At 40.1% G+C, this 26,663-nt stretch overlaps 1 protein-coding gene across 1 annotated transcript in view; it reads left to right on the forward strand.

The window, feature by feature from the left end:
• The first annotated feature begins 1,011 nt into the window (after nucleotides 1–1,011).
• The window catches only part of itga9 (integrin, alpha 9), an 86,202-nt gene continuing 60,550 nt past the window's right edge, over nucleotides 1,012–26,663 (forward strand). The window contains exons 1-15 of the mRNA XM_015042581.1: nucleotides 1,012–1,522; nucleotides 1,745–1,872; nucleotides 5,858–5,964; nucleotides 7,949–8,072; nucleotides 10,119–10,186; nucleotides 13,458–13,587; nucleotides 14,511–14,596; nucleotides 14,674–14,736; nucleotides 15,193–15,330; nucleotides 15,521–15,626; nucleotides 18,176–18,270; nucleotides 19,584–19,674; nucleotides 19,967–20,012; nucleotides 20,125–20,279; nucleotides 22,879–23,039. Of these exons, the coding sequence (XP_014898067.1) occupies nucleotides 1,347–1,522; nucleotides 1,745–1,872; nucleotides 5,858–5,964; nucleotides 7,949–8,072; nucleotides 10,119–10,186; nucleotides 13,458–13,587; nucleotides 14,511–14,596; nucleotides 14,674–14,736; nucleotides 15,193–15,330; nucleotides 15,521–15,626; nucleotides 18,176–18,270; nucleotides 19,584–19,674; nucleotides 19,967–20,012; nucleotides 20,125–20,279; nucleotides 22,879–23,039 (1,674 nt within the window). The 5' untranslated portion in view covers nucleotides 1,012–1,346. The remainder of the gene's footprint in view (nucleotides 1,523–1,744; nucleotides 1,873–5,857; nucleotides 5,965–7,948; nucleotides 8,073–10,118; nucleotides 10,187–13,457; nucleotides 13,588–14,510; nucleotides 14,597–14,673; nucleotides 14,737–15,192; nucleotides 15,331–15,520; nucleotides 15,627–18,175; nucleotides 18,271–19,583; nucleotides 19,675–19,966; nucleotides 20,013–20,124; nucleotides 20,280–22,878; nucleotides 23,040–26,663) is intronic.

Here is a 26,663-nt window from a genome sequence, read left to right on the forward strand (position 1 = left end):
CCATATTAGAGAAGCAGGGGGTTTCTTCAACCATCTGCAGTATTAAACGGGTTTTGACAGTTTGACAGAATTACATTTTACTTCGGGTCTGCACGTCTTTGCCAGTTAGAGGCTTGTGGTTCTTTGAAAATATTAGATCTGTACTTTAACTAGACCATTCTAACACATACATTTGATCTGAAACATGTTATAATACCTCTGAGTTTTTATGGTTGTAGTTTTGCCAAAAAGGTGAGCATTGAAACTCCAGAGCAACTGTTTCCTTGTGTCCCTGCACTGTTTGTTGTCTTCCATGATGCTTTTTGTTCACTAATGTTCTCTAATAAACATCTGAGGCGTTCACTGAACATCCAGATTTATACTCGGATTAAAGTACACTCCTTTTAGATGTCATCGTAGGTGATTGGATTTATTTAGGGGTATCTGAGTGAATATGGCTGTAAAAGGTACTGTACACATAAAATGCTTTATACGTGTGTATAATTTTCCTTCACAATGATCTGCTACTTTGTGTTGGTCCATCATGTCAAGTGAAAAATACTTGACAAGTTTGTGGCTGTAATGTGACAATCTTTAAAAAATGTGTTGGGGATTTCATAGATTCAAACATAAATAACAGTAGAAAGTGAAAGTTCTTCATATTTACACAAGACATTTTCATAATATGCCTGCTACAAATTAAATACACTTGATTTTATCAGATAAGCCCTTGAGCAAACGCCACTGGGTGCAGAGTGAAGAATGTTTGTTGTGTTTTTCGGCCTAGAGGGGGCGCAGTAAGCGCTCATCTTTCTCTTTTGTTGAGCTTGAACCCCAATAAAACTCATGGGTGTAATGTGACGCTGTGCGCCTCAAAACCATTCACTTCTTTTTATGACTCCGTCCACAATTTAAAAAAACAAAAAACACACACACACATTTCCGGTCGAAACCTTCATAATAAAGCACCTGATTCAAATTAGCAGTTGGGCAATCAGTTCAGAAACTCTGACGCTTTTATTTTGAGAAATAAAAAAACGCCTCTTTATTTCCAGGCTACCTCCTACGGACCTGACTGCTGGCTGCATTTGTCAGATCGACAGTGAGCCTGCGAGCAACAACTTCCCCAGATTGACACAGAATGGAGAGAAGCTGACGCACGTTATTTACCGGACCGTTAACTTCCCTTCTCTGGTCTTTGCTTGTGCCACCGCAGAAATAAATGAGGCGCTAAGCGAAGCAAGAGCATATTGAAGTTAATTTGTAACGCTTGGCACCAGTGGAGAGCTAAGGATCTATTTCTACTTTGAGTGTTTTCGTAGTTTTTGCACACTTTCACCGCGTTATTACGCACGACGCGCAAAGGGATGGCTCCTCCGCTAAAACACAGAACGGACGTGCAGCAAAGTTTTTATGTCTTTCTCTCTATTTCGCTGGCTTGTTCTTACAATATTGACTTAGAACATCCTTTGGTGTTTCAAGGACCAAGTTCTAGTTTTTTTGGCTACTCCGTGTTGGAGCACTTTCATGACAACACACGCTGGTGAGTCCCAGAGTTTCTGGAAAATATATTCATTATATCCTTAATTATGCATTTGTTTCTTTTTTTTAATATCAAGACATGTCTTTGAAAACCTTGTAAACATAAAAAGACAGTTTGACGTGCTCTATAATCTCAAAAAGGTAATCCCGTTTCTTCCATCGTTTTTTGGGGGGATGAACTGAGTTTGATTCGCGATGCTCTCCCCTCTCTTTATGTGTGCAGGCTAATAGTGGGAGCACCCAAGGCAAACTCTACCTACAGCAGCTCGGTGCGCTCTCCCGGAGCTGTGTTTAAGTGTCGGGTTCACAGTAACCCCGAGCGGCGCTGCACGGAGATGGACCTGGGGAGAGGTCAGTCACACCGCAGCGCAACCGCTGCTGCGTTTTAGCGCAACTCCACACATTCTCACTGCCGCGTTTCTGCCATGCAGTCCACATATCTCCCTCTCCTCTTTATTCTTTGCATGTACTCCCCTCTCAAGCATCTGCTTTGTTTTACCAGAATAATGCCGCCTTTTATTCTGCTCTTAACAACCCTCAAGTTTTGTTTTTTTAGCTCTCAAAACAAAGGAGTCATGTCTGCAGAACTTCATAAATATTTTGATTAATATGATTTATGTTCCTACTAATATTTTTCAAGCATAAGAGCCAAGAAAGTCGGGATTTAGCGCTCCCTCCTCCTTATAAAGCCCCCGTCATGCTCTGTTCTTATGGTCAAGGCGCAGAGGGCGCACGCATGGCTTTAATATTTACTCTGCTCTCTGCCAATGTGTAACTAAAGCAAAACACAGCAGACAAGCAAAAACAGCCCCCGGGAAACACTTAGTAATATGTCAGAACTCTGGCCTTTGTGGAAATAACGCAGAAATGACTTAACTGCTATTCTCATTGTTTCTGAAACATTTGCTCAATAACGGCAGTAAAATATTACATCAGGAATAAAAAAAAAGGCACGCATACCGTGTTTCTCAGTTCGTCAGTTCGCTGTTAGTTTGATGACAGATCAGATTGCTCCAATATTTGTTAATATAGAACCACTTTTCATTGTAATTACAGTTGCGGGTGTTTTGAGGTCTTAACCAACTTTGCATTTCCAAATTTGCTGTAATTAATTGATATTCATTTTAGATTTAGGTCTTGACTTTGACTAGACCATGCTAACACTTGCATATGCTGTTCTAAATCAATCCTCGGAAACTGGGGCTATACATTTTGGGTCGTTTTCCTGCTGTTGGCCCACCAACAAGTTTTCAGTAGCCTCTAACAATTTTTCTTCTATTATTTTCATGTATTTAGCGCCTTTTTTTTTTGCATGAATCTAATAAAAAGGTGGAAGGTGAGCCACAGCTCTCGCTACATTTAGGCCAAAAAGGGTTAAAGTTTGGTTTCTAAACAAAAATAAAGAAAATCAAACAAAGAAAAAGAAAGCAGTAAGATAACAAATACGTTCTGGTACTTTTCAGTCTGTTTAACGCCCTCTGATGTTCTTCATTTGGAAGGAAGAAGTGAGAACGGCCGAAGCCCAAGATGAGAGTGATTCCTCAGAGTACATATTTCCTTCCTTTGTGGTTTGTCACTTCAGATCTCTTTGCTGGAGAGTTGTGGTGTGTCATTTATCTCTCCTCCTCACCACCCACTGCAGTTCAACTAGAAAACCACTTTGTGCAGCAGCAGCAGGTCAAAAGGTTCCCGATTACAGATACAGATGGTGAGCGGGGGGGGGGGGGGGGGAAAAATTTTTTTAATTTCCTGGGGAAAAAAGGAAAAAGTCTGCTGTTTGGTTTTGCTCTCCAAGTGAAACATGTTTGTGCTCTATCAGATCAACTCGAGATGAAAGACCACTTATCATTTCCTTGCTTTTGGAGATATTTAATTTCTGATGGCACAATCAAGTACTGAACCTCATGTTGTCCATTACCAGACCTACTATGGTGCGATATTTTTTTAAATCATGTTGCATGGGTTGGTCATGAACACATCTTTGAGGTCCGCTTCTGTTCGAAACAAGGACGAAGAGGACGATTGAGCTCAGTCTCATTCTGTGGTCTCCAAGAGCCAGAGCAATGAAAGTTTCAGACGCTTCCCTGCTCCATCACAGTTTAATCAGATGGTTGAATCACCTCTTTAGCGTGACATCAAGTTTATTTGTCACGCTGTTTGCTTGATTCAGGGGTGTTGAAGCAGCGGTTTAACTAAAAGCTGCAGGACTAGCTCTGGACGACTGGAGTCGGAGAGTCGGAGAGCAATCTGTGCTCAAGAACAGATTAATGCTCCATTTTTGTGGAAGTCTGTTGGGAATAATTGATTTGAAGGTAGAGCTAAAATCAGCAATACAAATTCTGATAAAGCTTTTTCTCTGCTTACACATGAATTTGTCTGTGGCTATAATATAGGAATTTATTTTCACAGGAAATGAAATCGAAGCACGTGTTTTCAGACCTTTGGTTTCAGCATTCTGCATATTGTAACACTTCTAACTAATTATTAAATATATGTTTCTTATTGGAGATACACTTGTCAGTATTTCTGAAGTAGGTTTTCAGTTCAGTGTCTCGTCAGTTCAGGACTGACTCAGTCGTGATCTGGGGATCACGTCCTTTCTGCTTATCTTCTGAATGCAGTTCTTCATGAGTTTTGTAGCCATTCTCACGCTTTAAAATGAATGACTTATCTGATGGGAATTGCATAATGGATAAAAATCTAAACATGTGAAGCGCCCACAGCACTTTCAACAGACTAGACAATATCTTAATTATGGGAATAGTTATTACTTTTAATGCTAAAACAAATCCTGAATACATAGGGTTTTTCAAGACTTAGGAATACAACGCATGTTATTCAACTAGGGATGGTTTTGCTTTGCAAATGTGTTTATATTTCTTCAACTTTTTCACGTTTGGTCACATTGCAACAACAGATTTCATGATATTTGATCATGAAATCAAATATCATAATATAATAGTTTTATGAGGGGCGAGTTTCTATCAGCTTTTCACATATTGAAATACTCTGTTCATCTTTTACGCACATCTGAACAGCTTTCCTCTCAATCCTGAAGAAAAGCATCCCCACAGAATGATGCTGCTACCACCATGTTTCACTGATGTTGTACGCGTTGTTATCCACGTACAGTGTTTGGTATATAAACCAAAATCATAAAGTTTGGTTTCATTTGATTTTCTAGCATTAAAATAATTATTTCCATCTGCATGACTGATTGCATTTTCTCTTCTCTCTCTCTCTCCTTCTACCAAAGACTGGATGGCAAAAGTCTTCTCTCTGCTGCGTTGGTCTCAGCCAACTCTTTTCCTCATGGGCAGTTTTGTTTAGAGAGACTTCAGTGTCCATTTTATTTGTTGTTTTTTGTCGGGGGGGTTTTGTGCTGTTTATTTATTTTGTATATTTAAAATGTTTTCCAGTTTCGGTGTTAAATATTCTTTAGAAATTAAAGTTAATTGAACTCTGAGAGGGCGTACCTGCATTATTGTACCATCACCATTATGTTACTTGGAAATGGTCTCAACATATGAACGACATTCAGCAAACTGGACTTTGTATCGGTCTCTTTCAGTGACTTTTTTCTTGCCACTCCTCCATAAATGCCAAATTAGTGGGGCATATGAGAAAAAGTTTTCTTATCAGCAGGTTTTCCCACCTGAGTGTTGGATATTTGCAGATCTATTCTGGGCCTCTTGATCGCTTCTGTGATTAATACTTGACCTGTCAGTTCAGGTGGATGATTATGTCCTGATAGATTGAACAGAGCTCTGTGGTGCTTAAAGCTTGTGGTGATGTTATATATATATTTTTTTTATCCTAGCTCTCCTGTTTGTGTGTTAATGTTCTCTAAAACCTCTGACACCTTCACAGAACAGCTGGTTTTATACTGATATTTTATTACACACAGGTGGTTGCACTGGGCTTATTTAGTGGAACAAGATATCTTAATTTGATTATTTGTAAAAGCAATCTTGCAAGCTTCCTTCCACTTCAGTATTGTAAATAATATGTCGCTGGTCTGTCACACAAGTCGCCAATTAAAACAATAATGTTTGTGTTTGTAATGTGATGAATCACAGAAAATGTGTCCATATTTTTTTGCAAGGTTGATCAGAAAGTCAAGCATTGCTGTGTTACGGTGAGTTTGACATCGTTGTTTATGGATTTGGCTGAAAGATTCGATGGAAACATCTGTGCAGAGCAGCATTAGTTCGGGTTTTTTTTATTATGATTGTCTCAAACTGTGAGTTGTGTAAAATCACTTCCACAATCAGAGTCGGCTTCTCCCTCCGTCCTGATGACTCAGCGTCTGAAAACTGCTCTCTTTGTCTTTCAGGAAACAAGCCCAGAGAGTCGTGCGGGAAGACGTGCCAAGGAGACAGGGATGACGAGTGGATGGGGGTCAGCCTGGCCCGCCAGGACAGAGCCAGCGGCAAAATACTGGTGGGCCGAAGTTTCTTCTTCTGCAGCGTATTTAATAGGAGCCATGTCTACTCGTAAAGCACAGACCAGATTATGCCCACATCATTGTTACAAATGTTTTACCCCGAACCGCACTGTTAAACCACAGCTGGCCCCAGCATTACTCCCTCGCTTTGGGTAAAAACGCCTCTCTTTCCATCCTCTCAAGCTCCGCCTGGCACAGATAATAACAGCGAAGGATTTAAAACAAGTTTTCTCTTTGCTTCCTTGTGTCGGGGAAGGTGGAATGATGCCTGGAAATGACTTTTACGTAATTTTTGCAAAAAAAAATTGTTTGGAGTGTTTTCATCAAATGGTTTGGATGAGGTCAGAGTGGCGTAGATCCTGGACAGGCTCGTTTGCACACAGATCTATGGTTGTCTGGCAGAGTTTGTTTAGGCCTCAGCCCCCACAGCGGAGGTCCCATGCAAGGGGCAGCCTTTCATTAAATATTAACCCCTGTCTCCTGCTAAAGGCAGTCAGTAGAAACGGGGGGTTCTGATCAGTACCGCCAATGTGGAAGCATTCCTGACAGGTGAATACTTTGGAAAACCTTGTTGCCGGCTGATTTGAACAGAAATCGAAGTCAAATCCTGTCAGAGACGGAGCTCAGCTTGCTTTTGATCTCCAGAGTCTCCATTGTTTGGTGCAGTTTACGGAGGAATGCTCTGGCTTCGAACCTTCGCTCCGCCAGCCTGTCAGTCAAAAACTCGACAGGTCTTGGACGTGGGAGCCGAGTTGTGTAACTGAAAAATCCCTTTTAGGCTCGCTCTCTCGCAGTTCTGACAGCATCGCGATGAAACAGAGGAGGGGGCTCTTTAAAAGCCACGTGTTGCCGTGCCTCCCCAAAAGCACAGACGTTTTCTCTTTTTTTTTTTTTTTTTTTTTAATCTTACCCAAGCAGACTCAGCAGAGAGAGAAAAAAAAAAAAAACGGCTGCTTGGCAGATGTGTACAGCGGTGATTTCATCCGGGCGAGCTTTCAGTAAAAGCTTTGTTTGTGACGATGGAGCTTTTTAAAACAGGAACATCGCAACCCTCATATTATTTGTCCCAAAAGTGAGCTGCGTTATCTCTGCTTTTACTAAAAAGAGGACAGAAATGCTACTTTTCCCCCCCACCGGTGAAGTCGTACTTTAAAAGTTTAAAGCAATGTTTCTCAACATTGCATCTTGTTTCCAGAGAGTCATCTGATGCTGTGTTTATGTCTGCAGGCTGCAGGGCTCTGGTGTTGCAGTCTGAATGACTGTGTGTGTGTGTGCGGGTGTGTGTGTGTGTGTGTGTGTGTGTGTGTGTGTGTGTGTGTGTGTGTTTCTGTGGGGAAGCGAGGGAGGGATGTTGGTTTCTCTTTATTGGGAGGGGGGAATTAAACGTACTTTGTCTGCACAGAGGTTTCCAGGACTGTCCCCGGGAGCCCACCATCGATCCCCAGGGGGACTAAGTCATTACCACATTTGTGCATGCGTGCAGTCAATTTCCAAAATCCAGACACGATTATCCCGTTTGGTTATGGAACTGTGGAATGTCTCATTTTGGAAAAAGAACAGCAAAATATTATTGCAGTTTTGCTCAATGTCACCCAACAAAACAAGCTCCCTATTCGGAGGTCGTTCTCTTGTCCTTTTGATCTGGTTCTTGTTCCTGCCTGTTTGACCTCATGGTTTCTCCGGTTTGCTGTTTTGCAATAAAAGCACAAATGTTGATGAGAAAATACATCTTGGCAAACGCAGATCTCGGTCTGCAGCAGAGATATTCACACCACAGACCATGGCTGTTACAGCATGGTCGGGGGCTTATGGACGGCCTTTAATTTCCCCTCCCTCTCATTGACGATCATCGGACGGCCGCAGAGACGCGTTGACTCCAGCTCAGCGAGGAGGAAGCTGCTGAGGCGATTAGCGCGGTGGAAGGAGGCCTGAAGTGCTCGTGTTGCTGCCGAATGAGGTTATCTCTGTTTCCACTCGCAGGCTTGCGCTCACCGCTGGAAAAACGTCTACTACGACTCGGAGCACATCCTCCCACACGGGTATTGCTCCATCATCCCCCCGACGCTGCAGGGAAGAACAATGCCGCTCATCCCTTGTTATGAAGGTACACAAAGCAGAGCTTCACAATATTTACAAGTGAAAATGGATGAAGATAAAATCTGAAAAGTGTGGTGCGCGTCAGCACCACTATGTTTGGTAATAGGGTCAAGTAAACTATCACAGAGCATCTGCAGATTAAATTGGATTACTTCTATATTAGGGTCTAGATTGACTTGACTAATTAGGTTTAAAGTAAACCTGACATATTATTTTAGGTACGATTTTTTTCTGCTTTTGTTATTAGAGCACTGTCTCAATAAGCATCTTTTAGCTTTTGTTTAATGTCTTCCAGCTCTTTCTTGTCGCTTGTTGTAACTGCAGTGAGTCAAGTCCACATAATCTGGGATGTGTGATTGAGAGGATTATATCTCTGCACTTGTTACATTCTGATGAACTTCTGCATCCTACTTACTTTCTCTATTACAGTAGCAAGTTAAACTCTCTACTAATCTATTTACAGTGCAATAAATAGATCAACACAAATTTATGTTGTGCGTTCTCCTTTTGGTTTTCTCTGTGCTGCATGTCTTTCAGGTTTATTAAGTGCCTCAGAAGCCTAACCATCAAGTAAATACTTCTAACCTGACACGAAATTAAGTCAGGGTCAGACTCAGTTCATAAATCTAAACTCTATTCTGGTTGTTATTAAGGAGTATAAGACAAAAATGGGTTGCATAAATATGTCACGTCACACTTTTTATATTTTATTTGTGAAAAAAAATCAGAAAACCGTGTATAATTTTTCTCAGTATGCTCTACTTTGTGTTGGTTTTCCATGTTAAATCTCAATAGAATACATCACTGTTTGTGGTTTGATTGTGACAAAATGGAGTATGAATGTTTTTACAAGACACTGACAGCTTGGACTGCCTAATAGAGATGTGTCAAGATAATTTTCATTTCAGGCCAAATCAAGATGTGCTAAAAAGTCCTGATAAAAATAATAAATAAAACTGAAGCTCTTTTAACGTTGTTGCAATTTGGCACTATGCAAATAACACATTTGATTTGAGCCGTTAAAAAATAATAATAGTAATAATCATGCAACCGTTATCTTGACGGTTTTATTTTTGTGGCCCTCTAGTTTCCAAATGGCCACATAAATGACGAAGGCGGACCAGATGTGGCCCGAGGGCCTCGCGTTTGACATGATTCTCTTTGAAAACTGGAACAAATTGCCTGGATAATTAAACATGCTAACTCTGTCTGTACATGGCTGCCGCCCACGTGCCTCTGAGATCTCCTGACCTCACTAACTTTTCTTGGGATACCTCAGGTCCCGCCTCGGCTCACTGTTATTCATCACAGTGCGTTATCTCAACGGCCAGCCTCAGCACCGGGGAGGCCGATCTCTCCCTCCAGCCTGTAATTGGTGTTCTGGCTGGAGCAGCTGGTGGGGAGTGAGCATCAATCTGTCTCCCCGCAGTCCAGAAACACTTTTGCTCTCTGAAACGCTTCTCGGCAAAGGTGCAACACAAGCAACGACTTCGGCTTGGTTTCCCAGAAGCTCTGTGAATTTGAAAAAGATTTTGATTATAATAAATCAAATCTATCTTCTCCCTGATTGTTCTTTTTTTACACATGTTGTAAAAAAAAAAAAAAAAAAAAAGAATGCCCACCCTAGAATAACTTGAATTAAGTTGTGCCAAAATGTTGCTTGTATAATTTCGTAGGTGATGTATTGAGATATAGATCAAATTCCGCTTCGCACCATAATTGTGCTCTCAGGTCAGAATTATACTTCCTTTCCTTCTTTTCACTGCCAGCAGTTTGACACGCAGAGCATGCAACTGTATTTACCACGCATTTTCCTTAAGTCCAAGCTCAATATTTTTGTAACCTAAGAGGAAAGCCCCCTTCTCTCCCCTCCCAAGTAAGAGGTCGTTTTGTTAAAAGCGAAGCTGCAGCCCTTCCTTCAGTCTGTTCTGTGCCGCTGGATTCCTCTTGGATTGGACTTTGACTAGCTCCATATGGAATGCAGGAGAAAAACAGCAGTAAGCGCTGGCTCGAGCAAACAGCAAAATAATTTGTGGTTTGTTTTTTCTTGCAGACTATAAGCAGAAGTATGGGGAAGAGCACGGCTCGTGCCAAGCTGGGATAGCGGGAGTTTTCACAGAGGTCAGTAGCAGTTCTTCTTCATCCTCATATTTAATCCCTTGTTTCTGCTCGTGTAATAGAAAGATGTCACACTGCCTCTGAAACGTCATCAGTCGGCTGTCTCTTTGATAAATCTGAAGTTTAAGATGGACTTTCCAGATAGAAACAGAACATCAAAGTGTCGGATTGTCATATGAAATGTGACCTTCATCTTAAATCACACTAAGAAATAGTTCAAATGAACCAAAAGTCAAACTTTTCTTAGTCAGACTTTAGTTTTATTTGTTAAATGTATACATCTAGTCTCTTCAGTTTAATATTCCAATTAGTAAAATGTTTCCTAAGGAGTCAGATCCACACATGAGTGTAAGTGTACCTCCTAATCGACAAACTAAAACCTAAGTTGTTTCACAATATGTGATAAGCAATGTTTGGTGACTTTACAGATAATTTATCATCACACGCTCAGTCTCAGTAAAGTTTAACAGATAAGGCGTCAGATTTATGCTTTATAATCTGTTTGAGGTATTTTCACTTAAAAATGAGCAAGACTCCTTCTTCAGGTCCTGTTTTATGGCTAACATCTTGATTTTCATCATCAAGTTATTTTGCTTCTCTCAAAGTGAAGTCTGAGTCAAACGAAATATCCTCTACCGGTCGAGAGCAACAACAGCAGCATTAAATGCTTCTTCTTTATCATCATCTTTTCACACACAGAAATGAAACAAATTCATCTGACTTATATTTGCCATGTCCAGCTCATTTAGTCTGGATTTGATTTTGGTCTCAATGTGCACATGGTTTTCACAAGGTGTCATTTTTAGTTACCGATTAAAGACCATGTGTTAGGTTTACAGTTTTGACATGAAAGTTCATTGCAGGTTAACTAGTTATTGCCTGGCGACTAAAACAGTGCCTCAAACACCACCAGAAAAAAAAAAAAACTAAACAAAACACAAGCAGAGCAGTGAAAAAGACAACAGCTGGTCTGATTAGCAAAATAAAAGTCCAGATTGATGTCAGATCCGCCTTTAGCTTTTGGTTAAAGTTAAAGATACAATAAACACCTGCAAAATTTAGCAATTATTTTCAAGTGTTTATTGTCGATAATGTTAGACCTTTTTGATCATTTAAATTGGTTAGTTAGTCAGGCTATCTGCTCTGATCGTTCAGTCTGCAGTTCGTAACCACCTGTACTTTCGGGGGCCGATCCTTTTATTTCCTCATGAACTAAAATATTAACATAAAGCTCAACTTGTATTTCTTTTAAGCTTGAAAAAAGTGCAAGAACAATCTTCAGGCTGCACAGCAACATGTGCAGTTCCATGATGCTGTCCAGAGCCAGAGAAAAGTCCAATCAAGTTGTCATTTCTCTAACGTCTCACTAAAACTACTTCAAATTCCAGGAAGAGTAGGACAGAAAATTTTTGTGGTTTCGAAGCCATAACTTTTTAAAACATTGTTATACTTTATTACTCTGAACTGTTCCATACATAATTCACAAAATAAACTCTGTTTGGTAATTAAATACTCTTCATAGCCCTCAGAAATGTAACATAGAATGGGTATTTGGACAGCTGATCTCTTTTAGTATTTTGAATTTTTAATTTACGCACCAGATTGCCCCTCGTGATCGTCCTTACTGTGTGTTTTTTTTCTTCTCAAAGGAGTCTTTTCATAGCAAAAACTTCAAGGCATCTTTATTCTTCCTGTGCTCTTTGTTGACTTTAACTTTGGTATTCCAAGGATAGTTCTGTTCACCTCCACGGTGAACAGAACGGGATCTTTTTTCACATTTGTTTAAGAAGTCAAATGATGTGGAAAATACGAATTCTCCAGTTGGATTTGCACGAGGGTTTATATCAAAGCCACAGACGCTGAGCTGATTAACTGCTGATAAGTGGTAGCTTATGTTTCCACGTGCAGCGACGGTAGGAAAGGCTGTGCCTGGTGTGCTTCCACGAGATAAATGCTTAAAAAAGCAGGACCATCCTCTGAAGCTTACATGACATCATCACAGGATGCAGAGAAGCCTTTTGTATACATCTGGTGTCAAAAGCATCTTTTCTGTTTGGCCAGTGAAATACAACAGTAAACAGAGAAATTAAGTTTTGAAAAGTTTTTTTTTAGAAAATACATCTACTGGCAAAATTAGGTTTACAGCTTGTATATGCAACTAGTTTAAAGTTGTTTGTTTTCCGTACAATCACATTAAAATACGTTCCTGATGTTAGCATGTGTGCCATGCGCTGTAAACTCTTTTCTATCTCCCAGGTTACCTTGACATTCAGTTTAGACCCACAGTAATGTGCTGTGGACTTTAGGTAACCTGAAAGTGTCCTCTGAGCAGAAATGACTTAGTGGGAGGTTTATTTAATAATGATGAAATACTGAGAAATACAAGTAACATAGGACTTCTTTTTTTTTTTTTTTTTTTTAATTTTTTTTTAAAATGTAAAGTAAGCAAAGTACTACAGTTAGCTGAAGGAAATGAAAAATATTAAGACTGTACGTGCAATGGGAGAAAAATTAAGAAAATAGATATAGGAGCAAACATGAGTTAAAAGTTAGTATGTTTGAGGTTTGGGGTTAGGGTTCTTATTTTTTGTGCTAAAAATAAGAATCTTAAATTTGTTGTGGGAGATGTTTTAAATCCCCTCTTGCGAAAGCTGCACAGAGACCCAGGCAAGAGACGTAGAAAAACAAAGATGGAAACTTGAGACATTATCGGGCCACCTTTTTTTTTTCCATGGTTGAAGACTGTCAGAGAGGATCTGGTAAACCATTTGAACCCCCCCCCCCCCTACCTTTGAAAGAATGTGAAGAATTGAAAGAAAAGGCATCCAACTGTTTGGGTTTTATCCTTGTCTGAACTTTTGCTCCGTGTGCCTGGTGGTGCCCAGATGTTTGACGCCGCAGCACAGGGACGGCATACTGCTGAGTAAGGTCCTGACTGTGTTGTTTAGTTTGTTTGTTCAAAGGAAGCGTTCCCGGCGGTAAATCCACATTCCCCGGTGTAACTGACAGGCCTAATAACCAAGGGATGCAGCATCTTTCCTGGAGTGTTTTTCATCAGAGGGAGGATGCCCAGCTCATTTCATGAGTTTCTCTTACTCCTTCATTCCATCAATTAACGGCTTCTCTTGGCACGTGATGTGTTTATAAGCAGATAGCACAAACCAGTCTGTGGTCACTGGTTAACCAGACATCCACCCGGCAGTGTTTTTCCTTTCCTTTCTCTGTCTTTATAGAAGGTCTCCGCAGTTACATGTATTTCCTGTTTCATGCTCAGGAGCTGGTGGTAATGGGGGCGCCGGGCTCGTACTACTGGACCGGGACGGTTAAGGTGTACAACATGACTTCTGACACCTTCTACAGCCCGAACAAAGACAGCATTGACTCACACAGATACAGCTACCTTGGTGAGAACCACATGCACAAAAGATTAAATGGCATTTTTAGCTTCCAGTAATGCTTTTGCATTGTTTTTTTGTTGTTGTTTTTTCAGGTGTATTGACTACTCAGCAAACCACTTCACCAACAGATGAATAATGTTTAAAAGTTAGAATTTGGTGCACAGATTAGAGTTTATCGTGTTTTGTTTTTGGTTATTCACATAGAATGAAAATTATAAAAACATGCTCAGATATATCTAGACCTCACTAATACTTGGATAATTGTCCCTGAGCAAGGTTTTATTATTAAAGCCACACCCTTTTCTACGTGGTTCTGGTTTTATTTTAGCCAGACATTTGCCCACTGTCCTGTCAGATGAGCTCATTTAAATGGATTTGTTTCCTGACACTGGACCTTGTCCGTAAGCACAATTCATATATTTTCAATAGACGCTTAATGTTCGTCTGTTTACCAATCTCTAAAACCAGTTTTCATTTGAGTTTGGAATTACACAAAACTGAGTCTACATGTTGTTATCATCTCTCTTCTGACAATTTAACTTTCCTCCAGAAGGTATTTGGGGTTTCCTCATGTATTGCAGCATCTTGTAGCTTGTGGCATTAACTTCCATCTAGCAAATGGTTAAAATCTGGTCATGATTGGGTGTTCCAGGTGGACTTTATTCAAACAAAAATCAAAACTAGTGAATGAATGAATAAATCAGGGTTATTTTGAATGCATTTTTATAATATTGAAGGCCTAAAAGTCGAGTCTGTGTGAGGTGCTGTTCCAAATTTAATCGAAAAAGTGGTCAAATGTTCCTCCAGAAAAATTGCAGAGCCCTGTGGATGGCTTCTTAAAGTGTGTAGTTTCACTGTGAGTTGCTGGTATTTAGCATGAACTCCTCACAGCTACAATACGATGATTAATTCTTTGTCTCTGTCTCCAGGCTATGCTGTGACTGCTGGGCACTTCTCCTCTCCTAATGCGATAGATGTAGCTGCCGGGGCACCACAGCACAACGGCGTTGGAAAGGTACGGACTTTACTTTACCACTTTTGTACTCTGGTCTCGTTTTGCTGATAAGCTAATTCTGTTTCACTCCTGGACAGGTTTACATTTTCAAACTTGAAGCTGGGTCCTTGGTGAAGAATTTTCAAGCCTCAGGGAAAATGGTATGTACCTAGATCTGTTTTAAAGGTTTCAGAACATCTTTGTGTATTCATTTGTGCATATTTTTTAAGTTGTACACTTGTTGTGTTACCCTGTTTTCTCACAGCAGAAACTATGTAAACACATTTGTTTATCTGCTTTAGGATCTTGTAACTGGCTCTTGAGATACAATGCAGACCCACTACTATAATTGCTTTGTTGTTAGAGCCACATTGTTTATGTCTGTGTTAGTGTTTAGGCAGAAACTCGCTGGCCACGAGCCAAATCTTGGGAGGTTTTTATACAGAGTTACAGCAAAAACCATGATCGCCGTAAAAGCTTTTGTTTTCAGATGATTGGTGTGTGATTTATAGAGATATAAAAGCAAAAGTTATAGAGAGTATGATGTGTTTCATTTATATGCACTGAGGAACTGCCTGTGATCTGACCCATTGCTCTGTGGCTCAACTTGGTTCCAGATGGGCTCTTACTTTGGCTCCTCATTGTGTGCAGTTGATCTGAACCAGGACGGCCTGTCGGACCTGCTGGTGGGGGCACCCATGCACAGCCAGCTCCGGGACGAGGGCCAAGTGTCTGTGTACCTCAGCAGGGGCAATGTGAGTGGGACATGGCTCAGCAGAAATGAACACGATACCGTCACTAACAAGCTGATCTCATTGGAACATGCCTCGTTTTTGCCTTTAATCCAAATGTTTGGATTTGCTTTTGTTCTTGCAGTGGGGTAGTTTAATTTTATTATGGGGTTTGGATAAGAGCGTGATCTACTTTGGTTGCTACATCTTTCAGGGGGTGATGGAGGAGAATGGAGTTTTGACTGGCGACAGTGCTTTCAATGCACACTTCGGAGAGTCCATTGCAGCGATTGGAGACATTGATGACGATGGTTATCAAGGTTTGTCCAAAGGGTTCATTAATCCTCCCATCCATCCAGTTAAATCCAATACAAAGGGAGGGAACTTGTTCTTTCGGTCACTACCCAGAGCTTATGACTGCAGATAAAGGTAGGAACGTAAATCAACTAGTACATCGAGAGCCTCACCTTCCAACCAAGAGAAAACATTGTACTCTTTTCTGGCTCTAGACCATGGTGTTGGTTTTGGAGGTTCTGACTTTCATCCCAGCTGCTTCACTTACACAATGCTGGAGATCAGGGCCTGACCCGATCCTGAGGCCACCAAAATGAATCCCCTCAACATCTAGGAATTTTGTCTATAAAGGTTATGAATAGAATTGGTGACCACCTTGATAGAGTCCAACTCTCACCAGAAACAAGCCAGACTTACTGAAACATAGACCAAACTCTGGCACCGGTCATGTATTTGGATGAAATAAACACAAAAATATGATCTACTGTGTCTTATAGAAGTACTTGTACTTCTACGAGAGCCTCTACTGATCTTTTTCACATTTTGTCATGTGGCAACCTCAAGCTTGATTGTATTTTATTGGTATTTTATTATTTACACTTAGCACCACTACAGGCTTTTTCATTGGCTTGTTCATATTATGCTCATTTTATAACTTTGAACTGTTGTCTTAGCTGCTGTAATCAGCTATTTTATTGGTGGACTCTTAAAGGTGACCTATTATGAACAGGTTAGGTTATGTTCATAAAGTTTTTTGCACAAAATCATTAGATTATCTGCTCGGTTTTACTTATTTTGAGTTCCTTTCACAATGAGTTTTTTTAGGCCCTCTTGCCACTTTAAATCCAAATAAGCTTCTGCTGGCCACGACCTCCAACTCAACATTTACACTAATACATAAAAATAGTTGCAAACAGATGCTCAATTATACAATGGTACACCTTTGAAAAGCAGAAGTGGAGCCTGCTACACAACCAACAAGAATACAGCAAGTGGTTTTAAAATTGTAAGTCAACAAAACGCTTGTCTTTTCCAGCAGCCACTGTCATTGCCAATGATTTTTTCATTTTTAATTTTTTTTGTAAAGTGCTTTGAGACAACATTTGCGGTGAATTGGTGCTACATAAACAAACTAAATTGAATTGAATTGTACAAACCAGTTGACCAAACATGCTGGAGCACTGGGACAATTGGGAAGTTTTTGAAATGTCTCTTTTTCCTGACACCAAAAAAACATGAACTCATTGCTAAACTCATTGGGATGATGTTGAAGCAATTGAGACCCAAATGAGAGTGAGCACAAAAACATGAAATGTGTGAATTTTGCATGATACGTTCCCTTTCATCTATTTTCCAACGATAATGAGGAAATGTAATTCTTTAGGAATGCAAAGCTGATAGAGATAGACCCAGAAAGTCTTGTAGCTGTCACTGCAGTAATAGATGATACTAAAACAACCAAGTGTCATTTTCCTTCCACTTCACAATTATTGAGTTGTTTTTGTTGGTCTACTACACAAAATCTCAATAAAACAGATGATGTTCATGGTAATCCTTTGACAAAAGTGACAACACTTCAAGTGGTGGGAATGCTTTTGTGAGACTCAACTATGTCTAATCTTCAGATCATCTTAAGTTGCTTTTAAAGGCCGTCCAAGAATTGCAACCCCTTGAATTCAACTCAGAGTGACATTACTCCGTAGTCAAGTTCATTATCACAGCATTGTTGGTTGGTATGTTAAGTAGGATATTTTGTCTAAATTCCCTCGAACGTTTTCAGTGCGCTGACTTTTCTCACCCTTTCTTACCCATGCAGATGCAAACCCAGTTCTCCGCTAACACTTAGCCACATACCGTTACGCTGTTTGTTTTCTTGGCACTTGCTCGGTTTGGCTACAAACGAACTCTGCTTGGCATCCATCGCTCGCTCACGGCTGGAAGCTTCTGCCTGGTTTCATCTCTGTGTGAGATACGCCTCGAGGCTTGCAGCCTGGCACCAGCGGGTGTGTTTGTGCGCAGCGAAAGATGGCAGCTGGGAATTATAACTCATCCTGTAACTCATCACTCTCACATTGTGGGAAAGAGCCAGATGTGCTTGTTGACTGACAGATAATTATTTACAACTTAACTGCTGCCATTTAATTTTAAAGAGCTACCGTAAAACCATTGCCAACAGGGTTTAATTTCGTCTCCATACACTGAATTAGCTATTGTGTAACGTCTCTTCTTCCATTTCTGCCTGGTACGCAGCAACAATTTGTATGGAAGTGTTTTGGTTTATAAGAGGAAGTCTAAATATGGACTTTCTACTAAAATAAGCTGATGAGAGCATTTCAGTGAATTTGCCAGAACTTAATAGCCTTGTTTCCACATTCTCAGGGGTCGCACAGGTTTTATAGTCCCTAAGAGTGCTTAATTGTCTATTACGAGTTTGACTTTTTTAGAGCTTGTTTCCCATGCACATGCCAGCTAAACGTAAACAGGGGGTTAATGAAATATTTTTACATTCACAAACACATGCCCCAATTAAAAGGGTAAACTTTTAACATAACTTCCTCCCTGTTTGTCTCCTCAGATGTTGCCATAGGAGCACCTAAAGAGGACGACTATGGTGGAGCCGTGTATATCTACCACGGAGACGCCACAGGAATCACGAGAAAATACTCAATGGTAAATGGATTTGATTCTCACATGATGTAATGTTAGCATCTAATCAGTTTTTTTTTTTTCTTGTTTCTACACTTATGTGTTTTTATGGCTTTAGTCATGCACACTTTGAACTATCCTGATTAGGACCATATGGCTGCCTTTGATTGCTTGTTAGTAGCTGAGTGATGAATGGTGACTTTGCAGGTGGTAGTTTAGCCTCAGGATTACATGTTAGACCCACACAGCTCCTGAAAAATGAGGAGAACTCATTCCTTTTGACCACATTTGGGAGGCTAAATGCATTTTTAAACCAAGATTTTTGTCTTTTTGTCCACTCTGTGCACCACTGCCTCCCTCCTAGAGGCAATGGTGTATTTTTATGTACTTTCAAGTCATAAGGTATAATCCTTTTTACTATTTCAGGGTCTTTGTTTTAAAAGAACCCCCCAAATTGCTTCTTAAAGTGCCTCTTCTGCCTCTTTTAATTACAAGAAAAATCTGGGTTACTAAAACTTTTCACCAAACCACTTACATGTCTTTTCCACCAACCTAACACAACTTGATTATTTAAAATTGTGCAGTGCTTCTCAAAACTATCAATGTCAAGATTATTCCCACATAAACATAAACTTTAATGTTTTTTTTTTATTTAATAGACTAAAACAAAGTAATGGATATTTGCTAAATTGTGGGGAAATAAAAAGCTGAACACTTTGGCATGCATTTGTTTGTTATGTATACCCCCAGGTTAAATGTATTCATCCAACTCCACTTTCAGTAAATTGATTACCTTTTTTATTTCGATGTCAGCATAAATTAATTCTCTAAAGATTTCGAATGCTTATTAGAGAGCCTTAAAACAGCCAACATAGTTCTCAAGGAGCTAAAGCGCTCTAGGGTAACTACTAGTTGATCCCTCACAAATCAGGCTTTTATGTAAAAGTGGTAAATGAAAGCCATGAAAAGTCTTATTTCCATTTTTTCCGATCCAGGTATATCACACAGTAAACATTTGAAAGAAGTTTCATTGGTCAGATGAGACCAAAATTGACCTTTACATGTTTCTCTGAGCACACCAAGTGAACTATATTCAAATACACACCGAATATTCATCATTGTTTGGAAAAATCATGTGTGTTGGTCATAAAATCCCAATAAAACACATGCACCTCTTCTGTTTATGAATACTTTTGCCTCTGTTGCAATCTTAGTTTCTTGTGCATTAATGTGGGAGCTTTCATTTCTGAAAAACCCACTGAAACATAAGAAGTGCAGTCTCTTTAAATATGTAGGTTCACATGTTGTTATTTAAAGGCTGGCATCATTTGTTTCAGAAACTATCTGGGCGCAGCGTCAGCCCCGGGCTACAGATGTTCGGCCAGTCCATCTCTGGTAAAGTGGACATGGATGGCAATGGATATGCAGGTACAGCTTCCCCATCCACAGATGCAAAAGCAAAAATGAAACAGATCACTTTCTTGTTTTCCTGCTGAACATTTTGTAGTTTCTTGGAAGCAACAATAGCATATTTCCACCCCGTGACTGACAGAAGCATGTTGTTTACTGCATTCCATTTCTGATAGACTGAGCCTGCATGACGTTGGAAGGCCTCGGTTTGTGCATTGTTTTAAAATTTGCAGGTGTAAGCGCCACTGATGTTGCATTAGCGTCATGTCTTCTTAATGGTTTTTCAAAATCTATTGTGTCTTTGCTGCAGATGTCACCATTGGAGCTTTCATGGCAGACAGTGTGGTTCTGCTGAGGTGAGTTCTCTACCTATGAAAGCCTAAATAGTGATTCTTTCTCTTCCTCACAGCGGTTTAAATGAAGGGTTTCTCCCACACGGTGTTTCTGTCTGGGTTTGTGTGGTCGCAGGTCACGGCCTGTCATTACAGTGGATGTCTCCATCTTCCTGCCCGTCTCCATCAACATCTCTGTGCCGCAGTGCCACGAAGGTCACCAGAACCTGAACTGCTTCAACATCACCGTCTGCATGCACTTCAGGGGGAGAGAGGTGCCTGGAGAAATAGGTGAATAATTCTGACGAGAGGGAAAAGATGGAACAAGTTTTAAAATGAGTTAAAAATGAGCTGATTATGATACGATGTTTATGTTAGATACAGCAGGCAACAAGAGGTTAAAGAAACCTAACCATCCATCCGTCCATCCATTCACCCACCCATCCAAGTTAAATCTGTAGTATGTAACTTTTATTTAAAAAAAAAAAATTGTTTTAAATTTTCTTGTTAAAACTGTCTCTATGTCGTGATATTAAGGCGCGAGACACATAATCTATGAAAAAAACGAGTTCTTCTGACTTCTCTCAGTGCTACCTAGAAACAACCAATCAGAGCCAGGGGGCAGGTGTTAGTGCTGTCAATCACCCCTCCATGTGGCGCTGCTCATCCTCTCCCTGATCTCCCTTGCTCTGTGCTACGCTGCAACTAACATAGATTGTCATAAATTCTCAGGCTAGTTAGCACAGCCACTGATGACACCAGATAAACGGTTTTCCTGTAACGGTAAGTTGTTTCTCCGCCATTAGCACATTTAGCAGCAAGCACATACGGTTGATTGAGAGCACTAAGACACTCATCCTGGCTCTGATTGGTTATTTTTGATTGGGAAAAAGTGTTTCTAACAAGGTTCTATCTGTGTGAAGTCTGTTTCATAAGGTGCAGCAGAAAGGGAAATTTGCCTTGAAAATCACTTCCTTTAAGACTAAGTTACTTGCCTATGGCTGACTTTGAGTTTGCCCAGTGTGTGTACCGATCAACCTTTTGCTTACATGTTCTTGGGTGTGCCTGATGACAGCTGAGACGCAGTCCTGTTCTAGTGTTTGGGTGTGGTCACTCACAGCCTCCCCCGAGGGGAGCAGCAGCCCTTTGGTTGCATAATGACACTGTCCTGGCTGGACAGAAGAAAGAAAGCCTGTCTGTTTACCCATCTGGCCGTCACCATGGAAAGTGAAGCACTGTGTGCTCGGTGACTCCCGGAGTGAAACCTTCCTGCACCTCCTTTGGAATGAGCTCATAGCATTCACTCCGTTGGATAACGGAAACAGAAAGCTTAGTTTGGTCCGAATTGGGTGTGTTTACTACCCCTCCCACTGCTTTACCAGTATGACACCCCCATGGGGAAATTACTGCAGAATGAGGCTTATTCATTCAGAGAAGCGGTTTCTAAAAGGCCAGAGGTCCATATATGGTTTTCCCAGAAACATTAGCAAAGTTTTACATCATCCTCATGACTTCAAACCTTCAAATAGATTTCATGTTGCTCCTCCCTGTATGCAAGGGATGGAAACAATAGCCTGCAAAAGTATAAAAAATAGCTCAAAATTGTAAAGCTGAAGGGAAATACCCTTAGATAAACTCTAGGGTGATGAAAAGTATTGAGTATTTTTAGAGAACAATAGTCAACAAACAGCATCATGAAGACCAAGGGACACTGCAGGCAGGTCAGGGATAAAGTCGTTGAGAAGTTTAAAGCATTACATTAAATATTCCACCTCATGAAAAATGGAAAGAGCATAGCACCACAACAAACCCCCCCAAAAATCACCTTCAATCTAAGCTGACAGCCTGAGCGAGGAAGCATGGTTACTTTGGAGAAGTTGCTCTAAAAAGTTTAGGCTGGAAAAAGCAGGAGAAGTACTGGCCTCGCACCTGCCAAATTTTGCTTTTATGGAATAGTCACAGAAAGGAAAGAATTGTTACAAGAAAGCCACAAAATTTCCTGTTTGCTGTTTGTAAGGGACACAGAAAACACGAGGAAAGCCACAAAAATATAAAATCTTGCCAAGTACTTTTGGTCTCGTTTCTGGTGCAAATATCTGTACACTTAAAATAGGACAAAACTAAATTACAAGTACATTTTCAGCAAAATACAGGAGCTTGTTGTAAGTATATAATGCTTTAATATTGATTTAAAAAGTATTAGTTTCACTACAGATTATTTCACTAAATGGGAAAATTTCTTGTTACACATTAAATAGTCTGTCAGTGGAGCTGGTATGTTTTTATAAATCAATATTAATGAATTATTTACTTCAAACAAGCTGAAAGGTTAGTTCTGTCTTAGTTAAACTGTACTAAGATATTTGAACTAGACTTAGTTTGGTGTTTTCACAGTTTCATTTTAGTGATTCATTTTTTGTGATGTGACAAGACGTGGAAGAGGATATAAATACTTTTATTTTCACTGTAAGAACATTTCAGTTCTGCTCCAGCAGCTGGAGAATCGCTGTTCTGAGCTATTTCTAATAAAAACTGTAACGTGGCTACAATTCATATCTTTACCTGCCGTGTTAATTAAAGAACTATGATAAACCGCTTTGAACAAACTGAAATATTGCTCCTGTTTTCATTTTGCGAGCAGCAGTCATCCTTACATTAAAGCTCTACATGATGGTTTGACCAAAAATGTTTCCGTCTCCCCCTATGACTCATTTTGTTTAATTTGCTTCCAATAAGCAATAATTTACTTTTTCCCATGTTCTGCTGGCAACGAGCAGAAAACCAAACCACTGCATATTTAAAGTGTTTCCCAGGACTGTCTGTATTCGACTGGCTATTTTTTTTTTTTTAAGCTAATGTTATGCGTGACTGTGCTTCTGCCGTTTCTCAGAGTTGTTGTACAACCTGACTGCTGATGTGGACAAGCGACAGAAAAGCCAGCCTTCCAGGATTTATTTCACTCACACTGGATCTCAGATCAGCCAAATGAACCAGCAGCTGAGCCTGGAAATCAACAGAGAGAAGTGCCAGCGCTACACCGCCTACGTTAAGGTACGCTTAGGTTGTGTTTCACCTTTACTCAGCAGATCGCTCACCTGCTTTTGCTTTACTTTACCCTGACAGCTCCACTGGAATTGAATTGGAATATGAGAGCATTTATTTAATTGAACAGGTTTTTTTTTTTTTTTTTGGATGGAGTTTTTAGAGCTGTTGTTTTATTTCCAGATGTTTTTTTGTGAGTGAAACAGGGGGGAAAACACACGCATAAAGTGGGAGTAACAGCATTACTCACGGTGTTTGGAGAATTTATTGCCGCATATAAGCAGTCATGTGCTGAGAAGCTATTTGTGTCGCCCTGCTGGGATGGGTTAAAGGTACCAGTCAGGAGCTTGATGATCCCTGAAACCATGCAGCTCAAGTGCGTGCCTGGAGAAACAGGAAACAGACCCTCCTTTGTCATTGCATAGTCCTGCTATTGTGTTTTTCTATGACTTAGTCTTGTGGCTACATGGAGAGTCTGCATCCTAAGGGCATCGTCCATGTATCAGCTCGTCCGGTACGAGGCCTGTAAATTTCACCGCCGTTTCTAATGGGGTTCTTCAGGCTCGTTCACTGTGGGAGGCAGAGCCCCCAGCTGAGCGGGGCTGTCATTACTGCTCTCTCATCTCATTCTTCAACCGTTCTGGCTGCTTACACCAGCTCCAGCTAAAGATGTGTATTCTGTGAGGTCATTCATGGTTTGTGTCCAAACCGAGATGTGCTGAATCTTAAAATCTGATATTTGTTTGGTATCTGATTTATTTGTTCATTTATTTATTTATTAGCTACTCATTTTCTTGGTTCTCTCCACGTTATTTCTTATTTTGAGGCACAGTGCTGAAACCTGAAACTAATGCTGCCAAGTTACTCAAGACATTGTTGCTATGTAACCATAAGTTACTCAACAGATTGTTGCTAGGTAACCAAAGAGTGAGTGAGTGAGTTGATACCACCTGCCTTGCTTAGCTGGTAGTGAGGGTTTGAGTAGCTTTTCCTTTGCCTACATTCCCCAGAATGCAGTGCGGTTCCAGATTGTGAAATTTAACGTATTTTCTAAATTGGATGTATTTTCTATTGATATTGATCAGGTGTTCATCACAGTACATAAGTATATATTGCTATTGATGTAGTACCCAACCCTACACATAAATAGAATCCAGTGCAACCAATGACTGTTAGAGACCAGAGGACTTTCTGCATGGAGTTTGAATGTTCTTCCACTGTCTATGTTGATTCCCTCTGAGTTCTTCCACTGGTCCTGAAACATTAATGTTAAGTTAAAATGTTTGGCTAAGCATGCCCTGAGGCGGAGGAGTGTGTGTGTCCTTGATTGTCTTGTTCCATTAATGTTTCCGTGTTCCCTTGTGTTAGACTGGCAAACGCTTGGTTTTCAAATTGTTGACTCTAGAGTGATGAATGCATGCCAATTTTCAATATTAATTTATTGTTTTTCTGCCACTTCTATGTTGGTTAAACATGTATAACCGGCATGGTAAGCCATGTTGGTTCATCATGTGATATCTCAATAAAATAAACTCATGTTTCCGATTGCATTAACAGAAAATGTGGAAAAATGTGCACAGGTGTGAATACTTTTGTGATCCACAGCAAACTTAGTTTTAACATTATATATACAACTGTAAGTGGTATCTTTCTCCACAAAGTAAGTCTCTCATTTCAACACTTAAACCAAATATCTTCAGGTTTGTGGGTGGCCAAGCAAAGTATGGCTGAGTAATCGCTTGAAGCTGCCACATATCTGTGGCATCTCTCTCACTGTGTGAGATAAACACACTTCTCCTTTAAAGAGCAGCCCCTCAGGACGCATATTACTCTTGGGATGGACTTCATTTTGCTTTTCTTTTTGGTTAGTTTAGGCTCTAAAGTTGCCTGATGAAATAGAGTCTGATGCTGGTAATGAAAAGCAGGGCTACTCATACCTTAAAAACAGCTTCAGCCCTTTCCAGAGGCGCAGGTAGGAAGATTTTATTACGCCTAAGAAGTGCAAAGCTAAGTGTTTCCTCCTGTTTGTCAGGCTTTATGCTAAACTTCATCAGGCACCTGCCTTATATGGAGGCTGAGTGGTTTAGATTTTTTTGTGTACCTGGAGAAGAAAGCAGATAAGAGCATCCTCAGGAATGTTAAGCTATTTCAACTGATATTTAGATTTGTAGATGATAAATCCTCATTAGTTGTGAAATCTGAAGTAGTTTTGACATGATTTGCTGGAGCAATGGAGCATGAATTTAGGATACAGTTTTTTTATGCTAGATTGTCCACTGATTCTACCAAAGCTGCAAAACACAGACATAACAACAGACATAACACAAACTGTGAAACCACAGAAAGCTGAAGGTGTGGTACCAAGATTGCAACTTTAACCAACTATTTACACCATAAATGTGCACAAACAAGACCAAAAATTATGTCTCAGCACGATCATTTTCTTGACATGAATTTTTCTGTCTTTAAACTGTATGGGTTTAGTCCTAATCTTTAAATGAAAGCTAAAAATTCACCATAATCACAGATGATCCGGCGCTGCTCTGAAAGACGGTCCAGTATCATCTGCCTCCTTCTCACTCCGGCCCTCATGAGCCAGTCCTGCCATTCCTCAGAAGAGTTATGCTAATGGAAACCAGCTGGTAGCCGGACTGCATCCTCCAGGATTGGGGCAGGGGGATCGCGCACCCACCTCATCCTGTTCTCAAACAAAAACATACACGAAACTCGCTAGGCTGAGCCTGCCGTTCTCAGCAGGGTGCTCAGCTGCTGTTGTGTCAACTGTAACAGTACGCTGGCGCCGCCGATGGAAAACTCACGTCAGGGTTGATTGCTCGAGCGCTGATATGTGAGGAACGCTGCTGGGTCAACCGTCAGCTCTTCTGTCCATTCGGCCACCCGTACCTTTATATTACCTGTAAAGATAATAATACAGGATTTTTGAAGAAGAAAATATGAATGAATATTAATGAAGTAGAGTCTGAAGCTTTTCTACATTTTTAAACAAAGTAAAAACAACAACTTATTCTCTGGTCTATGACTATATATAGTAGTATTTTAGCTGCTTTGTCAGCAACATTCCAACCTTCTATAAAGATGTATCACTACTAAAGAAAAGGTGAAAAGGTTAATTACCCTAAAGATGGCCGCTCACACTGAGAGACCTGAAGGTTTCTTCTTGTTAAAAGTGAGGTTTTTTTTCTTTTCACTGTCGCCACATACTTGCAGAGGAGGAAAGATTTTAGCAAAGATCAACTGGATTTCCTTTAATCTAATTATTTTAATTTTATCAATTAGCATTATAAGTCAAAACTATCAGCACTTACAATTGAATATTGCAATATATGGTCCAGTTTATTTTCTATATATAATTTCAATTTGTTTGTCTTGTGATAAATAAGTAAAACCTTAAAGATGATCCAATAAAATAAAAAAAAGTAATGTCTCATTTGAAATGCTTTAAATATATTTACTTTATAGATATTATAGGGGGTGACTTTAGGTGCTGCATCAGTGATCCTTTTTCTTTACTTAAATAAAAAGTTGTTTTTTTCAAACTGAGATTATGCTACTTTTATTTAAAATTAATCATCTTTTAGGCAGTGTTGTGGTACTCGAAGTTGGTCTTGGTCT

The sequence above is a fragment of the Poecilia latipinna genome, unplaced genomic scaffold (genome assembly GCF_001443285.1).
Source record: "Poecilia latipinna isolate Pla-1442-1.1 unplaced genomic scaffold, P_latipinna-1.0 Scaffold596, whole genome shotgun sequence".
Classification (NCBI taxonomy): Eukaryota; Metazoa; Chordata; class Actinopteri; order Cyprinodontiformes; family Poeciliidae; genus Poecilia; species Poecilia latipinna.